Source organism: Labeo rohita, unplaced genomic scaffold (assembly GCF_022985175.1).
Source record: "Labeo rohita strain BAU-BD-2019 unplaced genomic scaffold, IGBB_LRoh.1.0 scaffold_79, whole genome shotgun sequence".
In the NCBI taxonomy this organism is placed as follows: Eukaryota; Metazoa; Chordata; class Actinopteri; order Cypriniformes; family Cyprinidae; genus Labeo; species Labeo rohita.
The window spans coordinates 26,231-48,918 of NW_026129733.1; the positions used below are offsets into that span (position 1 = coordinate 26,231).

The following is a 22,688-nucleotide window of genomic DNA, read 5'->3' on the forward strand; positions in this document are numbered from 1 at the left end:
CTCTCTTTTTTGCTTTCACTTCAGCAATAATCTGCTATGTGTCTTTAAAAAGAGATCAACCTAAGGTCTGTATTCCAAAGCGTTCAGGAATTACAACAATGTTGTAACAAGCACTGATAAACAATTGTTCTGTTTTCAGTGAATTTACACACCCAATGTCATGAATCAGGCCTCTGCGGCTCCCTCCGATCGCCACCGGAGGGCACCCTCTCCCGAGTACTAACCAATTCGGACTTCATCTCCTATACACCCCGTGCCTGGGCCTGATCACCTGCCACCCATTAGCCAGCCTTTATAAACAGCTTCCGGACTCTCACTCCCTGCGAAGTCTTAGCTTTTCTGAGCGTTTACCCTGATTTGTGGATTATCTGTGTTTGATCTGGACAGTTTAAAGACCACTGATTCCTTGCCGCCTGGCTTTGGACCTATTGACCTATTGACCTATTGCATGGACTACTGTTTACTCTGCTTGCCGCCTGCCCCGACTTTTGGATTGTCTCTGTTATACACCATTTCTGATCCCAGCCTGTCTGACCTTGAGTTTGTTTTAATAAAGCTGTGAATGGATCTGCATGCCTCTGACCCTTCGTTACACCCAAAGGGGTGACGTATACAAACATACATTTGTATAAAAACATTAAAATCACAATTGAGAGTTTTAAGTAAAAGAGTAAAGAAACAATGAATTTTAATGATTTAATGAAAAAAATAGTCCCAGCAAGATAAAAGATAGCAACAAATTAATTTTATGATTTTGGCCATTTTAGGGTTAAGAAGACATTTATAAGAAAAAATATATATGTTGTGTGTGTATATATATATATATATATATCATATAAATATATATATATAAATATATATATGTATGTATGTATGTATGTATATATTTATATATATATATATTTTTTGTTTTGTTTTGTTTTGTTTTTTGCTAGGTTACTTCTAATTTCTAAGCTGTACTTTTAATTTTGGAGTCATTTTAACACCCCTGTTTTTTTCTTTCTGTTCAAAATATTTAGTCATTAACCATATTGCGACATATCTGCTATTCTAATTCTGAAATATTAATAAGCAACTGTATCTTTTAAATACCTCTATAATAATCATGTTATTAGTTCACTTCTAACTGAAAAACTGAAAGACTGTTTAAGCATATTTATATTAGGAAGACTTCTCCACACTGTCCTTGGCATTCTGCTTGGTCAGTTCTGCTGCATTCTTCATTTCAGACAGCAATAGCTTAAGGCTACGTTCACACTTGGCGTCTTTTTTGACAAGAGAAAGTTGACAACGGCGCTTTTTTAGTAAAAAAAAGAATCTGGCAGCGTTGCAGCCGAGGGCGTCTTTTGTTGCTATAACAGCTGTAATCATATGAATCTCGAGAAAAGAGAAAGCTCGCTCTTGCGCTGGTGTTTTATTTTTTATTTTTTAGCATGTTTGTATTTAGACAGGAAGCGAGGGGACGGGGGGGACGGGATCGGGAAGGATCTGCGAGTCTGCGGGACGCCCGAAGCGCAGCGGCGTTCATGTTAACTTCAAAAACCGACGCGCGGCTCCGATAGCCTTGTGGGCAGCGCGTCGATTTTTAAAGTTAACGGGGAGGAGAATGTCGGTTAACAACAATAAAATAAAAGTCTATCAACCGGCACCGTCTCCATTTTTCTTGCTGTTCTTGTTGTTATGGAAACGACAGGTCTCGCTACTGGCTTGTCATTGGTCAGCTGTGAAAAAGGCGCTTGAGGTAGGGCGTTCTTTTCAGAAAAGTTGAAGTTTTTTCAACTTGAAAAGACGCTCTGAGCTGCAGAAAAAGACGCCGGCGCTGGCGTTTAAAAAAAGCGCTCATGACTTTTTTGAAAAGACGGTTTACTCCATAGGATTAGAATGTAAAACAGACGCTGGCAGTTTGAAAAAAGACGCCAAGTGTGAACGTAGCCTAACTGTGTATTTTGAGTGCTTTGGTTCACTCTATCATAGTATTATGTGGCGTCATGGTGCAAGTTGGGCGACATATATTAAGTAGCATCAAACGCTGCGTTCTGTGTTTTGGATGACGATAGTCCCTTGGAGCACAGGAGTTGTACTTTGATTCACTTAACCATAATGTTGTAGTTTTGACAAGGTTTGTCCCGTATCTGCCACATTGTGTGCTTCAGGTGACAGCTGTCCAACTGTGCATTTTCTCACTCACAGCAGTTTTCTCACTCAGACCAGTACTGAATGAAACACTGCATGTTTGCCAAACTTCTTTGTTTCTGTAGCAACTTCGATCGTATGAAAATCTAAAGTGTAACACTTGTTTTGAGTGCACATTGGATACTCACTGCAGTTGTCTTCATCGCTGCCATCAGGGCAGTCTCTGAAACCATTACACTGGAAGCGGCCAATAATGCAGTGGATCCCATTAGCACACGCAAAGAACGTGGGTGCACATTTTGCCTTCAGCTTCACTGTGAGGAGGAGAGAGGGGGAGAGGGAGATAGAAATGGAGAGAAAAAAAGGTACATACGCAATAAGATTTCAATTAACATGGTTTCAAACACAGACAATCTGATAACACTGCTATGCTACATAGTAGAGCCCTGCACAAGACTGTTTTCTTAATCTTGCTCCCACTGAATTTCCGACCTGTGTGTCCTGTAGGGGCCCTTGACTTGATCTGATCTCCCACCACTCTTGCGGCAGATGTCATACTAACTTCTATTTCTCACTGACGCAGCAGTGAGTTTCGAAACAGGAACACAAATTTCAACCTTTCATTCAAGTGCAGCAACAAGACCATGAGCTGGATGAACCAGGAGGTTCCAGACATGGAGAATCCATCTAAACCCGTTCACATGTTGTTAACAAAAATGGGTCCACAAGATTAACTGGAGGTCTTTTCTTGTCTTTACCAGCATTTTAATCCATCTTGTAGATGTCCTGGGAACTAAGGTTTACTTAAAGTGGGAACCCACACCACTGGCTAAAACCAAATGATTACATTATTTTAAATAATTAGCACACAGGTGCTAATTATCAGACCTAAAACCTCCGCATGTAATAACCTAAAACACTGTCTAATACTTCACGGCTGCTCTGTCAATTCTTTGTCCCCAGTTAGGAACCTACACAGGAAAAATGGCGGAGTAGTTTTTCCAGAGTTAAATTTTTTTTCCTCAAAAATAGTTGTTTTTGCTCTATTTTGAGTGTACAGAGTAAAATTTATCCGTAGAGTGGGAGCAAAATTACAGAGTAACTGTGACTCCTCCCCAATTTACTCTCATCCCTTCGTTGATCCGCCATTACTGTTAATCACGGCCATCGACTGCTGCTGCTTTGGGTTTAGAAGACGGCACACTTCTGCTGGATGGTAAAGTAAGTAAAGTTTCAAAGTCTTACTATTTATTTTAATTATATTCGCCTTTGCTTTGAGCTCGGATCGTTTTGCCATGTGTTTTGAATGTTTAAGAGATCGCTTGCTTTCTCCTGTCAGCTTGAAAACTAGTTAATGTTAGGCAAAGTTTGAAATCAAATAGCTAACATATATTTTGAACATTTATTTTGAACGTTAATTGAAATTAGCTAACGTTAGCTGCCTATCAATGTTTCTCCACTAAACTAGTGTGACGATAGACTCGAGTTGTGCACCACATGTACTTGACTCGGAAAAGAGTTAAATTAACGTTAGCCTTAACTGGATTGTTGAAGGCCATTTTGATGTGGATTAGTCCTATTTAGACAGTAAGTTAACTGTTTCTCATGAGAACGAAATGTATTTTTAACATTTACGAGGGCTAGTCGGTGATTTTATTGCAGAATGTCAGTGTTTCAATTCAAAATACAATTTGATTGAATCCTTTTTGACCACTGCGGAACACGTACAATAACTTTTGCACTTCATTGTAGTTTGCAAGCATTTTTAATATGTAAACTTTAATTACGGAAATAATGGGAAGAATTTATAAGAACAATATTTCATAAACGCTCCACCTCAGTGACAGAGAAAGAGGGAAACAACGTTGGAAATGGGACATACAACAGTGCAATGTTAATACTAGCCTACAATTAGGCCATATACATTAAAGATATAAACCAAGCAATTATTACAAATTAAAAACATATTAGTGAACAAAGATAACTCATGTTGTGTAGTGCACTAATGAATGTTTTTTCACCATCTGACTGAGTGTTATTGCCTTGTGTTTAACTTTGTAACTTTGTCTTTTTGGTTTCTTCAGGATGTAAACCAACAACATTGTCAGAATGAAGTTCAAAGAAATATATTTTTTTCTTCAAAACCTTTTACATTTCAAATGTTTTGGGAACGTGGTAAGAGAAACTTTAACATTTTTAATATCTTTAATACTTTTCATTAATAATGGTGAAATGGTGAAAATCGTGGTAGCACATTTGACAAATGAACATGGGTAGGTTGTTTATACTGTACTTTGTTAATTGATGTTTATGATGTTATTGGTTTATGTTTGTGTGTGTGTAGAAAAAGCCCTTCCTGTAGTTTAAAGGAAGAACCTGCGAAGAGAATCATCTCCCTATTCCTATGCTTGGTTGACCCCAGGAGCAAGTTTCGTTATGCAAGTAGCTGTTGCAAATATTTTCAGTTTATTTTCCAACACTTCTACCCTGATATTTTCGCAAGGGCCTAGTACAGGAGTTGCAGATTTACAGTTAGAAATTGTCTTCATTTAGGACTCTGAATAAAAAAAATAATGTATAAGTTTATGACTTCATTTCAATACTTGTAGAGGTTTCAGCTCAGTTCATCCACACATCTGTAGTCATCAAGACTTGGTTGTGATGAAAAACTATAAACCTAAAAGAAATTTTTATTTTGTTTCTGTATCTCCAGGTTGGAACAGCAAATTGTCTTCCATTTTGATGCTGGTTCACCTTTTGCCACCCTCTCAAGTCACCGCCACGTAAGACCGGGAAAGATCTCAGCTAGATCGTCTTGTGAAATTCATCAAGGTGAAGCTACTAATGAAGCATATCAAATGACACTAGTTGATAATATTGTAATACTGTATGATCTTGAACGTGCTTATTTCTCAGAAAGGCTCTTAAAGGGATAGTTCACCCCAAAATGAAAATTCTGTCATTTATTACTCACCCTCATGTTGTTTCAAACCCGTAAAACCTTTGTTTTCATCTTCGGAACACAAATGAAGATAATTTTGAAAAAATTTGAGAGATCTTTGAGCTTCATAGACAGCAAGAGTCCTACCACGATCAAGGCCAGAAACTTAGCAAGGACATTCTTAAAATAATCCATGTGACATCAGTGTTTCTACAATAATTTACAATGCTACGAGAATACTTTTTGTGCGCAAAGAAAAATAATATAATTATTCAACAATTCTTCTCTTTCAAGTCACCATCCTCCGCCATAATCGAGAGTACCCTGATGCATACGTGTGATGCTGCTGACACAGGAACACACATGCGCTGCGTTTGTTTACAAAGCATGCGCATGCATCATGATACTGTCTTTAATGGTGGAGGACAGTGACTTGGGGGAGAAGAACTGTTGAATAAAGTAGTTATTTTGGTTTTATTGTGCGCAAAAAGTATTCTTGTAGCTTTATAAAATTATGGTAGAATCAGTGTCACATGGACTATTTTAACAATGTTCTTACTACATTTCTGGGCCTTGAATGTGGCAGTACCCTTGCTGTATATGCAGGGTCAGAAAGCTCTTAGATTTCTTGAAAAATATCTTAATTTGTGTTGCGAAGATGAACAAAGGTATTACAGGTTTGGAACAACATGAGAGTAATTAATTAATAACAGAATTTTCATTTTTGGGAGAAATCTTTTTAATCACCTGTCCTCTAAATTATTGTTCTTGTGCTGCTATTTTCTACTTCACATATTTAGTAACAATCTGTTGGAATTATGTAAAACATAAACTTTGGTGGAAGACAGACATCTTTATTCATTTGTTTCTTTATTCATGCTGTATACTGACTAACTTTTAAGTCACATTGGCAATAATGTGTTTTCATTCTTTTACAGACTGTTACCAGTATCCAAGGGCAGTTGGATGGCTTTTGAGAGAGTCTCCAGCTGTATCTACTTGTTGTTGGGCTGATGAGAAGTAGGGTCCAGTCTTGTTTTATTGTAATTGTCCAATATGCTCTACTCTGTAAGACCTGTCCATTGTGTATAGCTTTCTGCAAAACACTGTCTATGATATAGATGCAGAAACCACCAAATGATCATGATCACAAGTGTAATATTGTAAATGTAAGTGTATTATTTAAATAGGCGATTGAAAAAATAAAATTGTGAGACATGAGTATACAGTTTGTTGTAGACTCTTTTTTTTTTCAGATTGAAAAGCAAGTTTTTCATTTCTATTTTTAGGGGTTTTTGAGGATAGAATATGAATTATGTAATTTAAAAGATTAACTCTGGATAGAGTTATTTAGTCTTTAAAGTTCACTCATAATTGATAAAAAACAACTCTGGAAGAGATGTAAATTTTGGCAGAGTAAATTTGACTTTCTTCTGAACAGAGTTAAAAAGTAGCAGAGTAAATTTCTTGTACCTCTGAACTGAGTAAAATAGTACAAGAGTTAATTTCAAAAAACACTAAATAGAGTCAAATGTAACAGGAGAGAGTAAAATATTAACACCAAATTGAGCAAAATTAACTCTGGAAAAACAACTCTATCAAAAGAGTAACTTTTACTCTTTTCAGAGAGGGACCAAATGTTATCTGGTAAATTTTCTTCAATTTGAGTAAATTTTACTCGGGCAAATTTACTGTGTCGGTGTGCTATCTGATAGCAATACTTCCTTCGAAAGCCATACTTTCTAGCATTTCCAAAACCACATTTTTCCATTTTCAAAAATATATCCAAATTACGACCTATGCTCTCAATGTCTAATGCAAAAACATTAATTTATGCGTTCATGACCTCAAAGATAGATTATTGTAATGCTTTATTGGGTGGTTGTTCTGCTTACTTAATAAACAAACTCCAGCTGGTCCAAAATGCAGCAGCTAGAGTTCTTACTAGAACCAGAAAGTATGATCATATTAGCCCGGTTCTGTCAACACTGCACTGGCTCCCTATTAAACATCGTATAGATTTTAAAATCTTGCTAATTACTTATAAAGCCCTGAATGGTTTAGCTCCCCAGTACCTGAGTGAGCTCTTATCACATTATAGTCCCTCACGTCCGCTGCATTCTCAAAACTCTGGCAATTCGATAATACCTAGAATATCAAAATCAACCGCGGACGGCAGATCATTTTCTTATCTAGCGCCCAAACTCTGGAACAATCTACCCAACACTGTTCGGGACGCAGACACAATCTGACTTTTTCTGCAAAGTGGAAAAAACTGCTGGTTCGTCTGGCCAGAGGAGAAATGGCCCCCCAACTGAGCCTGGTTTCCCCCAAGGTTTTTTTTTTTTTTTTTTTTCCTCCATTTCTGTCACAGACGGAGTTTTGGTTCCTTGCCACTGTTGCCTCTGGGTTGCTTAGTTGGGAACACTTAATTTCTAGCATTATCGTATACTATTTGAACTGAACTGGATGATGACATCACTAAATTCAATAATGAACTGCCTTTAACTGATAATTGAGTGTTTACTCTTGTCCTATTGCATTATTGACACACTATTTCATATTTAATACTGTACAGCTGCTTTGACACAATCTGTATTTTTAAAAGCGCTACATAAAGAAAAGTGACTTGACTAACTTCACAACGTGTCTTTTCCAACTTGAGAACTATATAGTCGCAAAGAATTGTTATTTAATCTGTTCCAATATCATCGACCATAAGCATCACTTACGCTTATGCCACTGTGTGTAGTTTGAGTTCCTATGCATTTAATTTTATCTTTAGCTCCTTGCATTCTCTTATAATGTAGACAACAGGTTAAGTAAAAATATGAATAAGCAATACAGTGCATAAATTTAGCAGCATGCTCCTTTTTACATGTTTTTTTTTGCTAGCTGACTGATGAGCTTATGGACACAGATTGGTTATTCTGAAGTAAATCTATCATTACCTACCTGTTTACAAGCTTTACACATTTTCCACAGTTTAAAACAGTCATGTGAAGTTGTTGTTGCACATCAAGGGATTTATGTAAAATGTGTTTCCATCATAGTTTATGCGCATCTTCTTATTGGATAAAAACACTATCCGCCTCAAATGAGCACATACATTTTTTTTGTGCACGTTTAAAATGTATGCTTTTTTTATGTAATTTTCCAAAATTCATATAAAAAGGCAACACAGCTAGTGAATGAATACAGTACACACAAACACACAGCAATTGTTTCTGTGCTAAATTTAAAGTCCTAAAATGAATACAGTATAATGTTTGTCAGTTTATATGGTTCAATGGTTCTTTATTAAAAAAATTGAGTATTTTTGTTCTTCAATCAAGTTTTTGCATAAATTGGAGTGGGTCTTCTTTCAGCAAATTGCTTTACACTGTGACATCTATCCAGTAGTGGGGTAGGTTGTAACAACGGAACTCTTTGTATTTGCCATTAACTCACATAATCTGTTATTATGAAGTTGACGTCCAAGTGAGCTTCATTTGTAGTAGACAATTGTGGCTACCATATATCAAAGTTTGAGCGATCTAGCACAAACAACCACTGAGTTACTGATGCTCAAAAAAAGTGTTACTTACCGGGTTCAGTTGTCGCTCGAACTGTGGTGCTACGGCAATCGCTCCTTCCAAAGCCATCTTTATTGTTTGAATTTCATTATGAATTTGCCATAATTTTAAAGTTGATAACCTACTTTGCTTATTAAAAGGTAACAGAGCGCAAAGCTTATTGTGGTTAGTAAACGGCAAGTGCGCTACAAATAGGCTAATATGAAGTTCACCGTTCAAGCATTAACAGAACAGCATATAGACTAAAGATCTTGATAAGAAGAAGCAATGAGAAGAAATGAGAACTGTTAATGATATTGTTAATGTCCACACAGCTTACAGCTTTACCTGTTGCAGTTTGTGCAAGCTTGTGAAGTGAAAGTGCACCGAGGCAGTGTCTATTCCATGCACTTCACACGTCTCCATCATTTCAATCTCTGTCACACTCTCATAACTGGAGCGGCTTTTAGCAGGTGTGCGTCAGCGCCGCTGGTCGGCTGAGTCACACCACAGAGCTGCAGCAGCCTGGCAGCCGAACTTTCAACGGACCAGACAAAAGGGAAAGGGCCAGCCAGTTTGGGTCAGACATTATACACTATCCATTATCAATCGCTGTTTACATTGAATGTATTAAAATCAGAAGAATCATTCCTGCATTTCGATGCTTCACTGGTTATTTTTTAATCAGAGATTTTAGATTTTTTTTAATTGGTTCGTTTAATATAAGATACATTTTAAGCATTCTATGGATTTCTTTGTGAGGCAAGCAGCAGGTTCATTGCAGTGACGTGCTCCATTTCACGAAGATGCAGAAAGCACAACCTCTCTGTTTTACAAAAGCACAACCTTTTGGTGTTATCGTGAGTGTACATAAATCAGAAAAAGTTCTTTCCGCAGGGAAAATAAAACGCAAGAGATCACGCAGACGCCTCCATGCCATGCAGTAAGCGCGATAGACTAATGATCAAGTTGATATGCGCACATACTGTGCATATTCATCTAAAAGAAGCAGTGGTGGGGATGCCTGAAACAGGACCTGTGAATGTGGAACAATTCTTTCTTTTTCTTTCTTTCTTTCTTTCTTGTTTGATTGTTTGCAAAATACTAGCTTTTTTCGTACATGAACAAGTAGGCCTACTTAAATATAAGATAAAACTTATATTACACACAACCACATGTTTACAGAATAATTGCCTTTATTTTCGTTAAATACAGTTCTTAATACAACATATTTTACCATTAAAACATCAAGTGTATGTGAACTTTTAAACTGCTTAATTTGTGTGTAAACTCCTATTATGTGAAAAAGCTTATTCTGGACAGTATAAATGCAACATGCTATTTTTTTCTATTCTTTTTTTCTTTTTTTGTCTGTTATTAATAATATCTTGCCGATTGTGCAAATTGTACGTAAATTCACAACTTAAAAATTTGCGGCGCGTGTCGTGAATAAAGTGAAAATTAAATGAAAAGTCAAGTGTCTTGAAGAGCGAGAAAGCTTCGGAAAATGGCTCATGAAAAGACGAGGACGTGAATGCTTTTTACAAGTCGGAATCTAAAATAACCGTAGGCGTGAACATTTCACATGAAATTCTGTCAGTGAGGAGGGAGTTGTAGGGACGCGTGCCGTGCAATAACAATAGGCTACAACTGCATCTCTGGTCATTTTAATATTAATAAAACTATCTGTAATGTTAGTAATACGAGTCCATTTTATTTGCACATCAATCTGACAATAAATTTAGCACACCCATTTTTTCTGATGCACACCCAGAGTCTCTTTTCTGGTGATGCTACTGACGCTACTGCGTCAGACTTAAGATATTTTAGTGGTAATTTGACCAAAAGTATTTAAGACCCATCGAATCTGAATTTAAGACATTTTAAGACTTTTTAAGGCCTCTTATTAGGGAAACGTTATTTAAGACATTTTAAGACTTTTGAACTATTTTCACTATTCACTATATAGTCTGTAAGCGTATGATGTCTAGCGTTTTAAAAATCTGTACAGACTTTAAAAGTCATGTAGTGTTTTCCAGCCTGTGAAATGTGACCAAAACTCCCAGTTTACACTCTACTGCATTCTGATGCCCAGTTGTGAGAAAAAAAAATTGTGGTAACCGTGTATCCTACATCAGTTACTTCTTACAGCTAATTAATCACAATTAAATACTGAGCTATTTGTTACTTGTGCAGTGATCTGTGAGCTGAGGCAGATAGAATTTTTAAAATGAGTCCAGCTATGGGTGGACTCTGCTGTGCAAGGAAGGCAAGACTTACGGCAACCCTTCTCGTCGCTCTTGTCAAAGCAGTCTGGAAAGCCGTCACACTGCCAACCTCCAGGAATACATTTACCATCGCTGCACACAAAATATCCCGGAATGTTGCACCCTGTTGTAACGTTATTTCCAGGTAGAAGCTGGCAATCTGAGGAAAAGAGACAAACGTATTTACAAACAATCCATTAAAGTTTGGTGAAAATGGTGAAAGGATTCTAGAAACAACAATCCTGACAAAACGGAGACAAAAAGGTAGAATTTACCCGACAATGAAAATTCTGTCATTAATTACTCGCCCTCACGTCGGTCCAAACCTGCAAGACCTTCGTTCATCTTCAGAACATAAATTAAGATTTTTGATGAAGTCCGACAGCTTTCTGACTAGGGGTGCACTGATCCGATATTCAGTAAGATACTGATATTTTCTGCCGGATTGGATATCGGTCAGACGAGACCACGTATTCTGCGTATACTCATTTTTTTATTGTTACACCCCACAAAAGCACCATAAGGTTTCGTGCATTATACTTCAAGTGTTTTTATGCATTCCATAGTTTAATGTGAGGTACAGATGAATATTTAAGTCAAGTTCACATAAACTCTTCTCTGTGGCTGTCCGTCATCCTCCATTCAACATTCAAACTGCTTGTTGTGTTCGGTTAGCACAGTCAAGACGATCAGACTCTTTCCAACATGATTAAGTGTTCCTAATATTACACTTGGTCTGTAAATAAAGATGAATGGTTTTTATCATGCTGGAGTGTTTGCCATCGTGACTCCGTGTTGCTTCAAGTGCATCATGCTGTACAAGGGATGCGCATAAGCGTTTTGTGCCCCTCAGTACTGGAGCCTTTCATATTATATTTTTGTGCAATAAAGATTATTAATAGCCTTTCTTAGTACTTATTGTTACGGAGTGACTGAGAGAGAGGTGTGGATTCATTTACAAGCTGTATTCAAAGGCGTGGTCAAACAACAGCCAGGGTCGAACATCAGCAAACATGTATGGCACAGGCGAGGCAAAAAAGTAGTCAGATAAACAGGCGAGGCAATCAACAACATATGTATTCCAAGGGGCAAGGTGAATGGGTGATCCACAAGACAGGCGATAATTCCAGACAGACTATGAACAAGACAAGACTCGAAACTAGGAAAAACTTGGAGAGGCTCCGTAAATTTGCTACCGCTACACAGTGATAAATACCCTGAATGGTTGTTTGCCACTGATCTTTATAATGTGTATAATTGGCTGCAGGTGTAAACGCAATCAGCCAAATGGAGCATGGGAAATGTAGTCCGTGCTGACATGTGGAAGTCTGTGTAGTGTGACAGTCAATATAGTGAAAGGGCGACATCTGGTGGCAAGTGGACGGAAAGCAATGGACAAGATTCGTGACACTTATATTAAACATAGAATTATTAATTTATTAACAAATGAATAAAAATCTGAATGCTGATCTGTGATGCACAACTGTCAATCAAAACACTGCATTGAACAGCCATGTTCAGTTTTTAATTATAGTGTCTGTTCTCTAACTGAACCAAATGATTTCTATTACCATTAAAAAAAAAACAACAGTGGGGGACGGTGACATAAGTGACGTAACCGGTGTTGTGGCTTAACAATGGTGACACCGACTATCACAACATGCCTACTGCTGCATGTCAGAAATACGAATATAAGAAATATCAGATGTCTTTTAAATTTATAGTATATAGACCTATTTATATATAAATATGTTGCTTGTTTTTCTATTAATGTATTTTACAATACAAAGAGCAATGGGTATTGTTTTACCAGATTAGGTTCCTACACTTATTTATTTTTATTTGTTCCCCACTAAATAATTTTTCCTCACTAATTTTAGTGTTTATAAAATTATTGTGCACTCATGACTTTTCTGAAGTAACTTTTGCTACTAAATTATCCACTAACCTAGTTTATAACCTAGTATTATACATAGTATACATAGTATTTTTGTCATAGATTACAATATTTATTCATTCGTTGTTTTTCTTTACAATAAAGTTGTCTATGTTTAGTAGATTGTATGTAATACAAAAGAGTGATGATCAGGTCAACAGACATTGAGGTATAGAAATTTAACATTTAAAAAAAAAAAAAACGGTGCTGGTATCAGAACAATTATACTCAGAATTTTTGGTATCGGATCTTGGTGGTATTGAGCCACCCCTATCTGTGACCCTCCATAGGCAGCGAGGGTCCTACCACGTTCAAGGCACAGAAACGTAGTAAAATAGTCCATGTGACATCAGTGGTTCAAACCATAATTTTACAAAGCTACAAGAATACTTTTTTGTGCAAAAAGAAAACTAAAATAAATTTATTCAACAATTACTCTCCTCCTCATCCCATCTGCCACGGCGTACCATTGTGGAGAGTATCATGACGCACACGTGTGCTTTCCTCTGCATGTAAAACAACGCACAGTATGTGTTGTTTACACGGACGCCGCAGCAGACAGGATGAAAAGGAGAATTTGTAAAATTACTGTTTAACCACTGTCAAATGGTCTGTTTTACAGATGTCCTTAGTTTGTTTATGTGCCTAGAACACGGTAGGACCCTTGCTGTCTATGCAGGGTCCGAAAGCTTTTAGATTTCATCAAAAATATCTTAATTTGTGGTACGAAGATGAACAAAGGTCTTACAGAAATGGAACGACATGAGGGTGAGTAATTAACAGCCCCTTTCACACAGTAATACCAGTAAACTGCCGGAACGACTTTACTGGTAAATTCAAAATTGTGCTGTTCACACAGGCAAGGGTGTTTCCTCTTTTTTCCAGTTAAGCACCATTCACACATTGGTTTCACATTGCCTGTAAATTGTGTGACATCATTAAATGGAAATGACCTCTAAACAGCTGCGCATCCCGGTGTTATGTTTGTAAACATAGAGGGGTAAACGCAGTCTGTGTTTTTGTTGATTTTTTCATTTTTGAGTCAAACATTCACATTCATGCTGCTTCTTTAGGCTCAGACGCATCACATCGCACGACTTCAAACACGGCGCGAAGTTAATGCGTTGTCTGCGTCAGAATGTTATGGTTGGCCAACAGCTCTTGATTGGCCTGAAGTGTGTCTTACGTCAGTGCGTCCTGAACTCGTTCATGCTCATACCGGTAATTTTCATTTAGCATTCGCACAGAGCAGAATTCTGGCAAATTACTGGTAATGTTACAACTTCCCACACTAAATATAGATAAATTGCCAGACTGAATTTAACTGTATTTTTAAAAAGGACCTGTTCACATCTCTTTTACAGCAATTTACCCGTAATTTTCCATTAAATACGTGTGAAACGGCTAATGACAGAATTTTCATTTTTGGGTGAACTATCCCTTCAAGCACTTTAATTTATCTTATTTAAAGCACCACTACTACAGCCATCAAAACAGTCCTTGACCACAAATTGACACACATTGATCACCCTCAAAAACACATTTTTAAGACAATAATTGTCACTTATGCTCTGTCCAGAGATATTAACCGTCTTGAAGTGCTTTTGGGCCTGGCGGTATTTTAAAATGTACTGACATTGACACCGACAGTGTCAACATAACATCTCTGTTCCCTTCTTAAGGGAACGAGGGTTACATATGTAAGTGAGATGATCTGTGATAAGAAACAACATCAGATCAAACACTCGACTTATGTTATGGAGTAAAACATGTTATTAAATGTTATCTTTTTTTGGACAACAGGTTTATAAACGCTTCTCATTACAAGTTTGTGAATCCCTAAATGCATGTTATAAGTGACTCAAACTCACAGAATCTGCAGAGATTGAGCAACATTTACTACTGCCGTTGTGCATATATTTATTTAAAATAGCTTAAAAAAAAAAAAAGGTACTTAATGAATGACCCATCACTTTACAACTGAATCGAGACCTGACTTGAAGACAGAGGCTTGTGAAAAACACAAGTCATTTTGGTATGACTTTCTCGATTATGGTCTCTCATTACCACCGGACGTTACAGCATCAAACAACACGTTTCTGTTCCTCGTCCATTCACTCACCTACCAATCTGTGCTGCAGCAGCAAATATCACAACAATTCTCTAAAAGTGCAGAGTGCACAGCCGTCTTCCTCATGCATGAGTTTAGCTGATCGTAACTAGAAATATTACTTTTAAGTTTCTTACTTTTACAATTTTGTTTACTAATTTTATTTCCTCATAATTAAAAAAAGGGAAAACTAACCTGTGTGCTTTAACACAAATTGTTAAAACCATTGCTAGTACTTTAAAAATCTCTGAGGCTTCTGCATTTTTTTTTTACTTTATTAATAAATGAAAAAGAGACAGTACAAATTTTGCAGGATCACTACACTATATATGCTTTTGTCACACAGCATGCAGTTTATTGTTGCTTAATGTTAAAAAGTACTATAGTGTGTGTTGTAAAATTGGACATTTTGGAAAACCTGGAGTAAATACAACCATCGTATTGAACAGCAACTTCAATAGCAACAAGCCCCATAGTATATGAAATGTGTTGTACAGGTAGGGTCAATCTCCAGCAAATACAACAATATAGACAAGGCAAATCGTAATCCAAAAAGTGCATAAGGTCGGGGCAGGCGGCAATCATTCAATAAACAGTCAACGAGACAAAAAAGTCCAAGCACAGGCAGAAAGGGTTCACGAGGGGAATAAACAGTCCAGAGTAATCCACGGGAAGACAAACATGGAGAAAACACTCAGAAATGTTCACCTAGGCAAAACATGACTTCGCAACCAGGAAGAGACTGCGAGCAGCTTGAGTAGCCGCCTAAGGCAGGTCAGGTGCAAGCGCAATCAGTACCAGGTACGTGAGTGGGATTTGTAGTCTAAAACGGGCTTCGTTTTCAGGAGAGGGGTCCCTCTGGTGGCGAGCGAGAGGAACCGTGGGACTCTCATTTGTGACAGACCCCTGACGTGAGGCGGCTGATGATGCTGACGTCTTCCACATGGTCGACGGTCTGTCCGGGTGCGTCCTATGGAACTTCATGAGTGAGGGGTCGAGGACATCCTCAGCATTGACCCAGGTTCGCTCCTCCTGTCCGTAGCCACCCCCCCCCCAATCCACCAGATACTGGAGAAGCCCAGTAGGAAGAAGGAAGGAAGTTGAGTTGAAGATCTCGGGTGGATAACCAGACCCACTGGCCTGGAGTGACGATGTTGGTAAGCTTGTAGCTTTTGTCTCCTAACAGCGTGTAGCAAGTGTGTGTGAGCCTGGTTCCAGATATTTTCACTTCTTTGAAGCCAGTGGTTGACAGATGGTACCTCTGTGGGTTCTCCTGACCATGGGAAAAGCGGTGGTTGGAAGCCCATACACACTGGAAGGGAGTGAGCCCAGTAGAGGGTTTCTCAAGAGAGTTCTGTGCATATTCGGCCCACATGAGATAACAACTTTTGTCGACAGTCTGGTTCTGTTGGCAGTAAGATCTCAGAAACCGGGTGATTTCCCGATTAAGGCATTCTGTTTGACCATTGGATTGTGGGTGATATCCTGAAGTGAGGCTAATGTTGACGTTGAGTTTTTGAAAGAGACCTTCCGGAGGGCCGTAGAAGCGAAATACAAAGTTGCATAGAAGCTCAGCAGTCTCAAAAGCTGTAGGTAGTTTGGGGAGAGGAATAAGCAACAGCCCTTGGAAAAAATGGTCTGTGATGGTGAGTACTGTGGTATTGCCGTTAGATTTGGGGAGATCGTGATAAAGTCTATGGCCAGATGGGACCTGGGTCGATGCCAGTTCCTCAATGGATGCAGTAAGCCGGATGGCAGTTGTCTGGGGGACTTGCTTGTGTTACAGGTGATACATTCATGGATAAAATCTATTGTGTCAGCCCACATGGTTGGCCACCAGAAGCTGTTGGGTGGCAGCAACTCCCAGGTGACCAGAGCTGAATAAGGAGTGGACATGTTGGATGACATTCTTGCGGAGATCCTGGGGGCCTGTCTACGGTCTCTTGGCAGATCGTAAGTACTCTAAATTCTTGTGGTCAGTGAGAATAACAAACGGGTGTTTTGAGCCCTCAAGCCAATGACACCACTCCTCCATTGCCAATTTCATGATGGAGAATCAGAGTGGATGTGAACCATGATTTGAGTTCTGTGAAACTCTCCAGAGCTGTGGTGGTCCATCTGAGAAAAGATGAGAAAGATGAGAAGAATTTCTTTCGGTCATGGAAGTGAGAGGGGCCGCCACCGAACTGAAGTTCCTGATAAAACGTCGCTAGAAGTTCGCGAATCCCAAAAATCACTGTAATTCTTTGAGGTTGTGGTTGTGGCCAGTCTAGAACAGCCTAGACCTTTTCTTCGTTCATAGCGACTCCCTCGTAACTAATGAGGTAGCCCAGGAATGACATGATGGTCTGATGGAATTCGCACTTCTCTGCCTTGGCGTATAATTTGTGGTCAATGAGTCATTGTAATACCATTCTCACATGTTGCACATGTTCTTCGTACAACCTAGAACAGATAAGGATATCGTCAATGTAGACTATAAGCCAGCGATCTAGCATGTCCCGAAAGACATTGTTGATAAAAGATTGAAACACCAAAGGACTGTTAGCTAGCCTGAAGGGCATAATCAAATATTCACGGTGTCCAGTGCTGGTAGAGAAGGCCGTCTTCCACTCATCTCCTTCCTTAATGCGAATGAAGTTATAGGCACTGCGAAGGTCTAATTTGGTAAAGTACTTGGCTTTGCGGAGTTGTTCTAAGGCTGCTGGTACTAGTGGCAGTGGATATCGGAACTTCACTGTGATGTCATTTAGACCCTGGTAATCGATGCAGGAAGATACGGACTTTGGGTGGTACTACGCCAGATAACAGTTCAATGGAGCAGTCGCTGGAGCAATGAGGTGGTAGTTCCGAAGCCCCGGATTTGCTGAAGGCCTCGGCGAGATCGGAATATTCCGAAGGGAGGTTGTGAGAACAGGTTGTGTGGACGGTGATTGAAGTGCTATCGGAGAGACACTTGGTTTGGTAAGTGATGTCCCACTGAATGATCTGACCCTGCTTCCAGGAAACGAGTCGGTTATGTTGGTGTAGCCAGGGACGTCCAAGGATGATTGGATTGTGAGGTGAGGTGATGACGTAGAATCGAGTGTGCTCGGTGTGAAGGGTTCCGGTTCGTAAGTGACGGTGGTGTACAGGACCCTTCCTTCATCGAGGGACGTCCATCTAGCGTCCCCACACTGCCAAATGAGAGTTACAAGTGATTACTGGGATTTAATGCTGTCGAGCAAATTCATGAGACACAAAGTTTCCAGCCGCCCCTGAGTCTAGCAGTGCTAATGTAGATATGCTATTGCCCTCCATAGACAGTACCACAGGAACCTTTATACAAGACCTGGAGTAATGAGCTTAAATGGATGGGCTCACCGTGGAGAAGGGGAATAAGCAGTCCAGAGTAATCCATGGGAAGACAAACACAGAGAAAACACTCAGAAATGTTCACCTAGGCAAAACAAGACTTTGCAACCCGGAAGAGACTGAGAGCGGCTTAAGTAGCTGCAGAGAGGAACCGCGGAAGTCTCATTTGTGATAAAATGTCATCAAAGTATTTTATATTTATTTGGACTACGAAACCAACAATCTCCTGCTAAATGATGACATGTTGCTAATATCCACGACCAGTTTTTTGTCTGCTATGATACTCAAAAGGAGTAAGTTGCTCCATTTATTAAGACACTGGGTGGACAGTCATTTCAGGTTCTTTAACATCACCAGGTGATGGCCGCCCTGAAGAAAGTCAATGCAAGTAATGCAGCTGGACCAGAAAGAGTGCTCAGCAGGGTACTCAAAGTATGTGCTGATTAATCATTAGAAGTGTTTATAAACATAAACAGCAGTTAAGAAAGCATCAGATCATAGTGGTGTGAACATGATTGCACAAGCTCTGCAGTTTGGCACTCCAGTCATGTCACGCAATGTTACAGTCATGTTTCTTTATACAGCACTTTGTACTATAGCTTGCTTTATGCAATCAGCTTTGCAGTATTAAACATTTTAGAAGAAATAATGTTGTAAGTTAGTAAGTAAATAAATAGATGTGTGCATGCATGAATAAATAAATGTTTATCTGAAAATAACGTTATTTTGTTCCAAATCCATATTACTTAAGACAAGAAGGCAGAATGATGCATCAGTCAGTCACTTTTTTATAGTAAATTAAATGGTGAATGAGAATGTCAGTCAAATAATTTTGTGTGACAAATGTATTTATTTGTAATTCTTGAATGAATGAATGTATGCAAGCATGTATGTATGATAACATACAACTGTAATAGTAATAATAACTCTTTGAGATTTTCATTTCAATTGTTTGCCATTTTTTTATTTCATTCATTTCTTTTTTTCATTTGTTTCATTTAGTAGTTAATATGTATAACAAATAGCTGCCAAAGCTGAATAATCATTCACAAAGCCTATGATCAATAATGAAATAATAAATTATTTATTGTTACCGTTTTAAATATTAGAATAACCCTACAGCAAGCCAGAGTTGGAAAACACACTTCCTCTACCCCCGAATTAAGTAATAATTGCATGCCCTTAGCCTTATGCTCAGCATGAGAGCACTATACTCTGAGTTAGAACTGCTTCAGATGATTGAGTGCATGTAGGAAACTAGGCAAATAATTCAAACTGAATGTTTGTGAATGAATTTAGCCAATTGTTTGATCAATTATCCAATGATTCAAAGGAATAATGCACGTCACAGATAGCGAGGGCACGCTTGGAATAAACTATGTATTTCAACATAGTATTTCCTTAAAATGCAAATTAAGAAGTAACTAGAGGAACATCTCCCAGCCTAATGAAGTTAAAGTACAATTTTGTCATTAGAAAATGTACTACCAGTTGAAGTACTAGGGGCTGACTCAGTGATTCGGAGTATCTAAGCAAATTCCAGGTATGGTGCCCCAACACAATAATTATGTGCTCTTTTACGCCTAACCCTTATTTTGCTCACTTGCTCTCATAGTTTACAGTTTATGAAACACACTCCTTCCAGACCACTGTTTGCTCATTCTGGACTTCAGTTCCCATCTCCCTTTGCACTCATTCCAAGTGCAAATTAACCTCAGCTGCTGGTATTTTACTCATTAAGTAAACCTACACATACACCATAGCTGTGTCCCAAAGTGGAGTGCGTGGACTCCGAAGTGCGAATTTGAAGGGCGATTGCGTCACAGAGTCACGACGTAAGCTGTCCCAATTCAGAATGCACCCTCCGAAGTGCGCATTCCAAGGCCGAACGCGTCACCGCGGCGCGACGAAGGCTGCCGTAATTCGAAAGCGACTTCAAATGCGGTCTCCGATTCCCAGGAAAATGAAGTGTACATCTGATGGACACTTCGCACCCTACCATATCCCAGAATCACTTGCGCGCAGATGACAATGGAATTTATATTCAAAGAACATGACGGGTGAGAGTTCTGTTGGGGAATTCACATTGAAATGTAACTAAACAAACATTAGCACTTCAGTAATTTGTATGCATGTCCTGCTGTGTCATGTTTTGTAATGTTAAGATTGCAAACCTTTCTTTGTAAGTGTTTCCATTTTCTCTTGTTGTAGGACTGTTTTAGAGAAAGTGAGCCTGCTGGGGAAAGACTTAAAAATACAAAGTAAGCAAGTTAATAGAGTATTTTTTTTTTTCCACTGAAATTCATTGTGCTGTTAACAGGCATGGTTTATTTGCTATGATTTAGGATTGCAAGTGTCACAAATTTTTAATATCTTCTTTGGTCACTTTGTCAATGAAACAACCTAATTTCTGTAGTTTATTTTTGTGATGTAAGTTAAGAATGAAATTAATAATTTTTGTACATTTTGTATTTTTGTATTGTACATTCATGTGTTAATAAAAGAGAACTAATTTTGTACAATTTGTAAATTACAATGTGTAAATTTCTGTAATGCAGCTTATAATTTTTTCACAACACTCTTCTATACATTTATTCTATTTTTTTTGTCCTGTAATTTTTGTTTTTTTTTTTTTCCACATTAAAACAAAATTGTTCTGTACGTTACTGAAAATACTTTTTACAACTATTTACAACATAGCTTAGGTTTAACATTAGAAAAACAACATCAGTTTTAAGTCCAGCCCTGCCTCCATGTGTTCTGGGGTCTTCAGGAGGTGAATCTCTTGGTGGCGAATGGCCACCAACTCCTCAGCGACTCGGTGGACAATGCAGTGGACAGTGGAACGAGGCATGTCAAACACTCTGCTGCCGCTGAACATTGAGATGAACAATGCATAATTTGTTTTTATTTATTCACAGTTTTATTTTTACTTACCTGCCTAAAATCAGGGTTTCTAAATATGTTCACCATCAAGACAATAAACTATTATAAAAATCGCACCTTGGTAACATATCAGTCAGTATTTGAACTGCTATATATTTCTGTGTGTATGGTTTTGTATTTTTTTCATATGTATCTTTACATTATTCAAGTTGGTTCAAACGCAATGAATGCATTTAAAATTGTAATCCGGCAACGATGCAGCAAAACAATATAATTTACCCGGCCATGCTCTTGGCCAAACCTGAGGTACATTCCCACCCCAGCCAACATGTATATGTGGGCCCCACATGGTTTCTACTGGGTCTACATGGGTACCAAGTGGGCATGGTCCCAAAATAGGCATCTTATCTGGGGCCCACTTGGGTCAGCTAAGTAGGTCCCACATGGGCAAAAACAGATGGGCTCCCTATGTGGGACCTAGTTGGGTCACAAATGGGAAATGAGTGCTTGGGCTTGAAATGGGCAACACAAATGGGGCCCATATGGGTTTAACAAATGGGTTAGACATGGGCAAACACAATTAATCCCATATAGGCTGCCTACAATGGCCCAAGGTAGTACTCACATAGGTTACCTCTATATGGGTTCTGAATGGGGAAACACATATGGGGCCCTCTTGGTCAAACCATATGGGTAAAAAATGGGCAGACACAATCAGTCCCATATAGGCTACCTACACTGGCTCAAGGCGGTACCCACAAAGGCTACCTCTATATGGGTTCTGAACGGGGAAACACATATGGGGCCCTCTTGGTCAAACCATATGGGTAAAACACGGGCAAACACAATCAGTCTCATATAGTGGGGCCCTCTTGGTCAAACCATATGGGTAAAATACGGGCAAACACAATCAGTCTCATATAGGCTGCCTACATGGGCCCAAGGTAGTACCCACATAAGCTACCTCTATATGGGTTCAGAATGGGGAAACACATATGGGGCCCTCTTGGTCAAACCATATGGGTAGAACATGGGTAAACACAATCAATCCCATATAGGCTGCCTCCATGGGCCCAAGATAGTTCACCCAAACCATATGGGTAGAACATGGGTAAACACAATCAATTATGGGCTGCCTCCATGGGCCCAAGATAGTACCCACATAAGTTCTTTGAACTGGGGAAAGACGTGTAGGGCCCTCTTGCCAAACTATATGGGTCAGACATGGGTATACACAATCAGTCCTTTATAGGCTGGCTACATGGGCTGAAGGTAGTACCCACATGGGTAATCACTGTATGGGTTGTGAAAGGGGAAATACATATGGGGTAGTGATGGGTCATTCGTGAATGATCTGTTTATTGCGTCTGTTATGTGACAAATGAATGAAAGACTCTGAAGTTAAAGCAATTATTTATGTTCCCTACAAATTATGTCTGGGTGCATTATAATGATTTCCTAATTTAGAATATGATCAAGATTGCATAGGTAGGTGTTTTCGGAGAAT

The 22,688-nt window shown here is 38.8% G+C and overlaps 1 protein-coding gene across 1 annotated transcript in view; it reads right to left on the minus strand.

The window, feature by feature from the left end:
* Positions 1-22,688, minus strand: part of ldlrad3 (low density lipoprotein receptor class A domain containing 3) — a 48,338-nt gene that overhangs the window by 11,599 nt on the left and 14,051 nt on the right. Inside the window, exons 2-3 of the mRNA XM_051104747.1 lie at positions 10,909-11,055; positions 2,322-2,447 (exon numbers count right to left, since the gene is read on the minus strand). Coding sequence (XP_050960704.1) covers positions 2,322-2,447; positions 10,909-11,055 — 273 coding nt within the window. The remainder of the gene's footprint in view (positions 1-2,321; positions 2,448-10,908; positions 11,056-22,688) is intronic.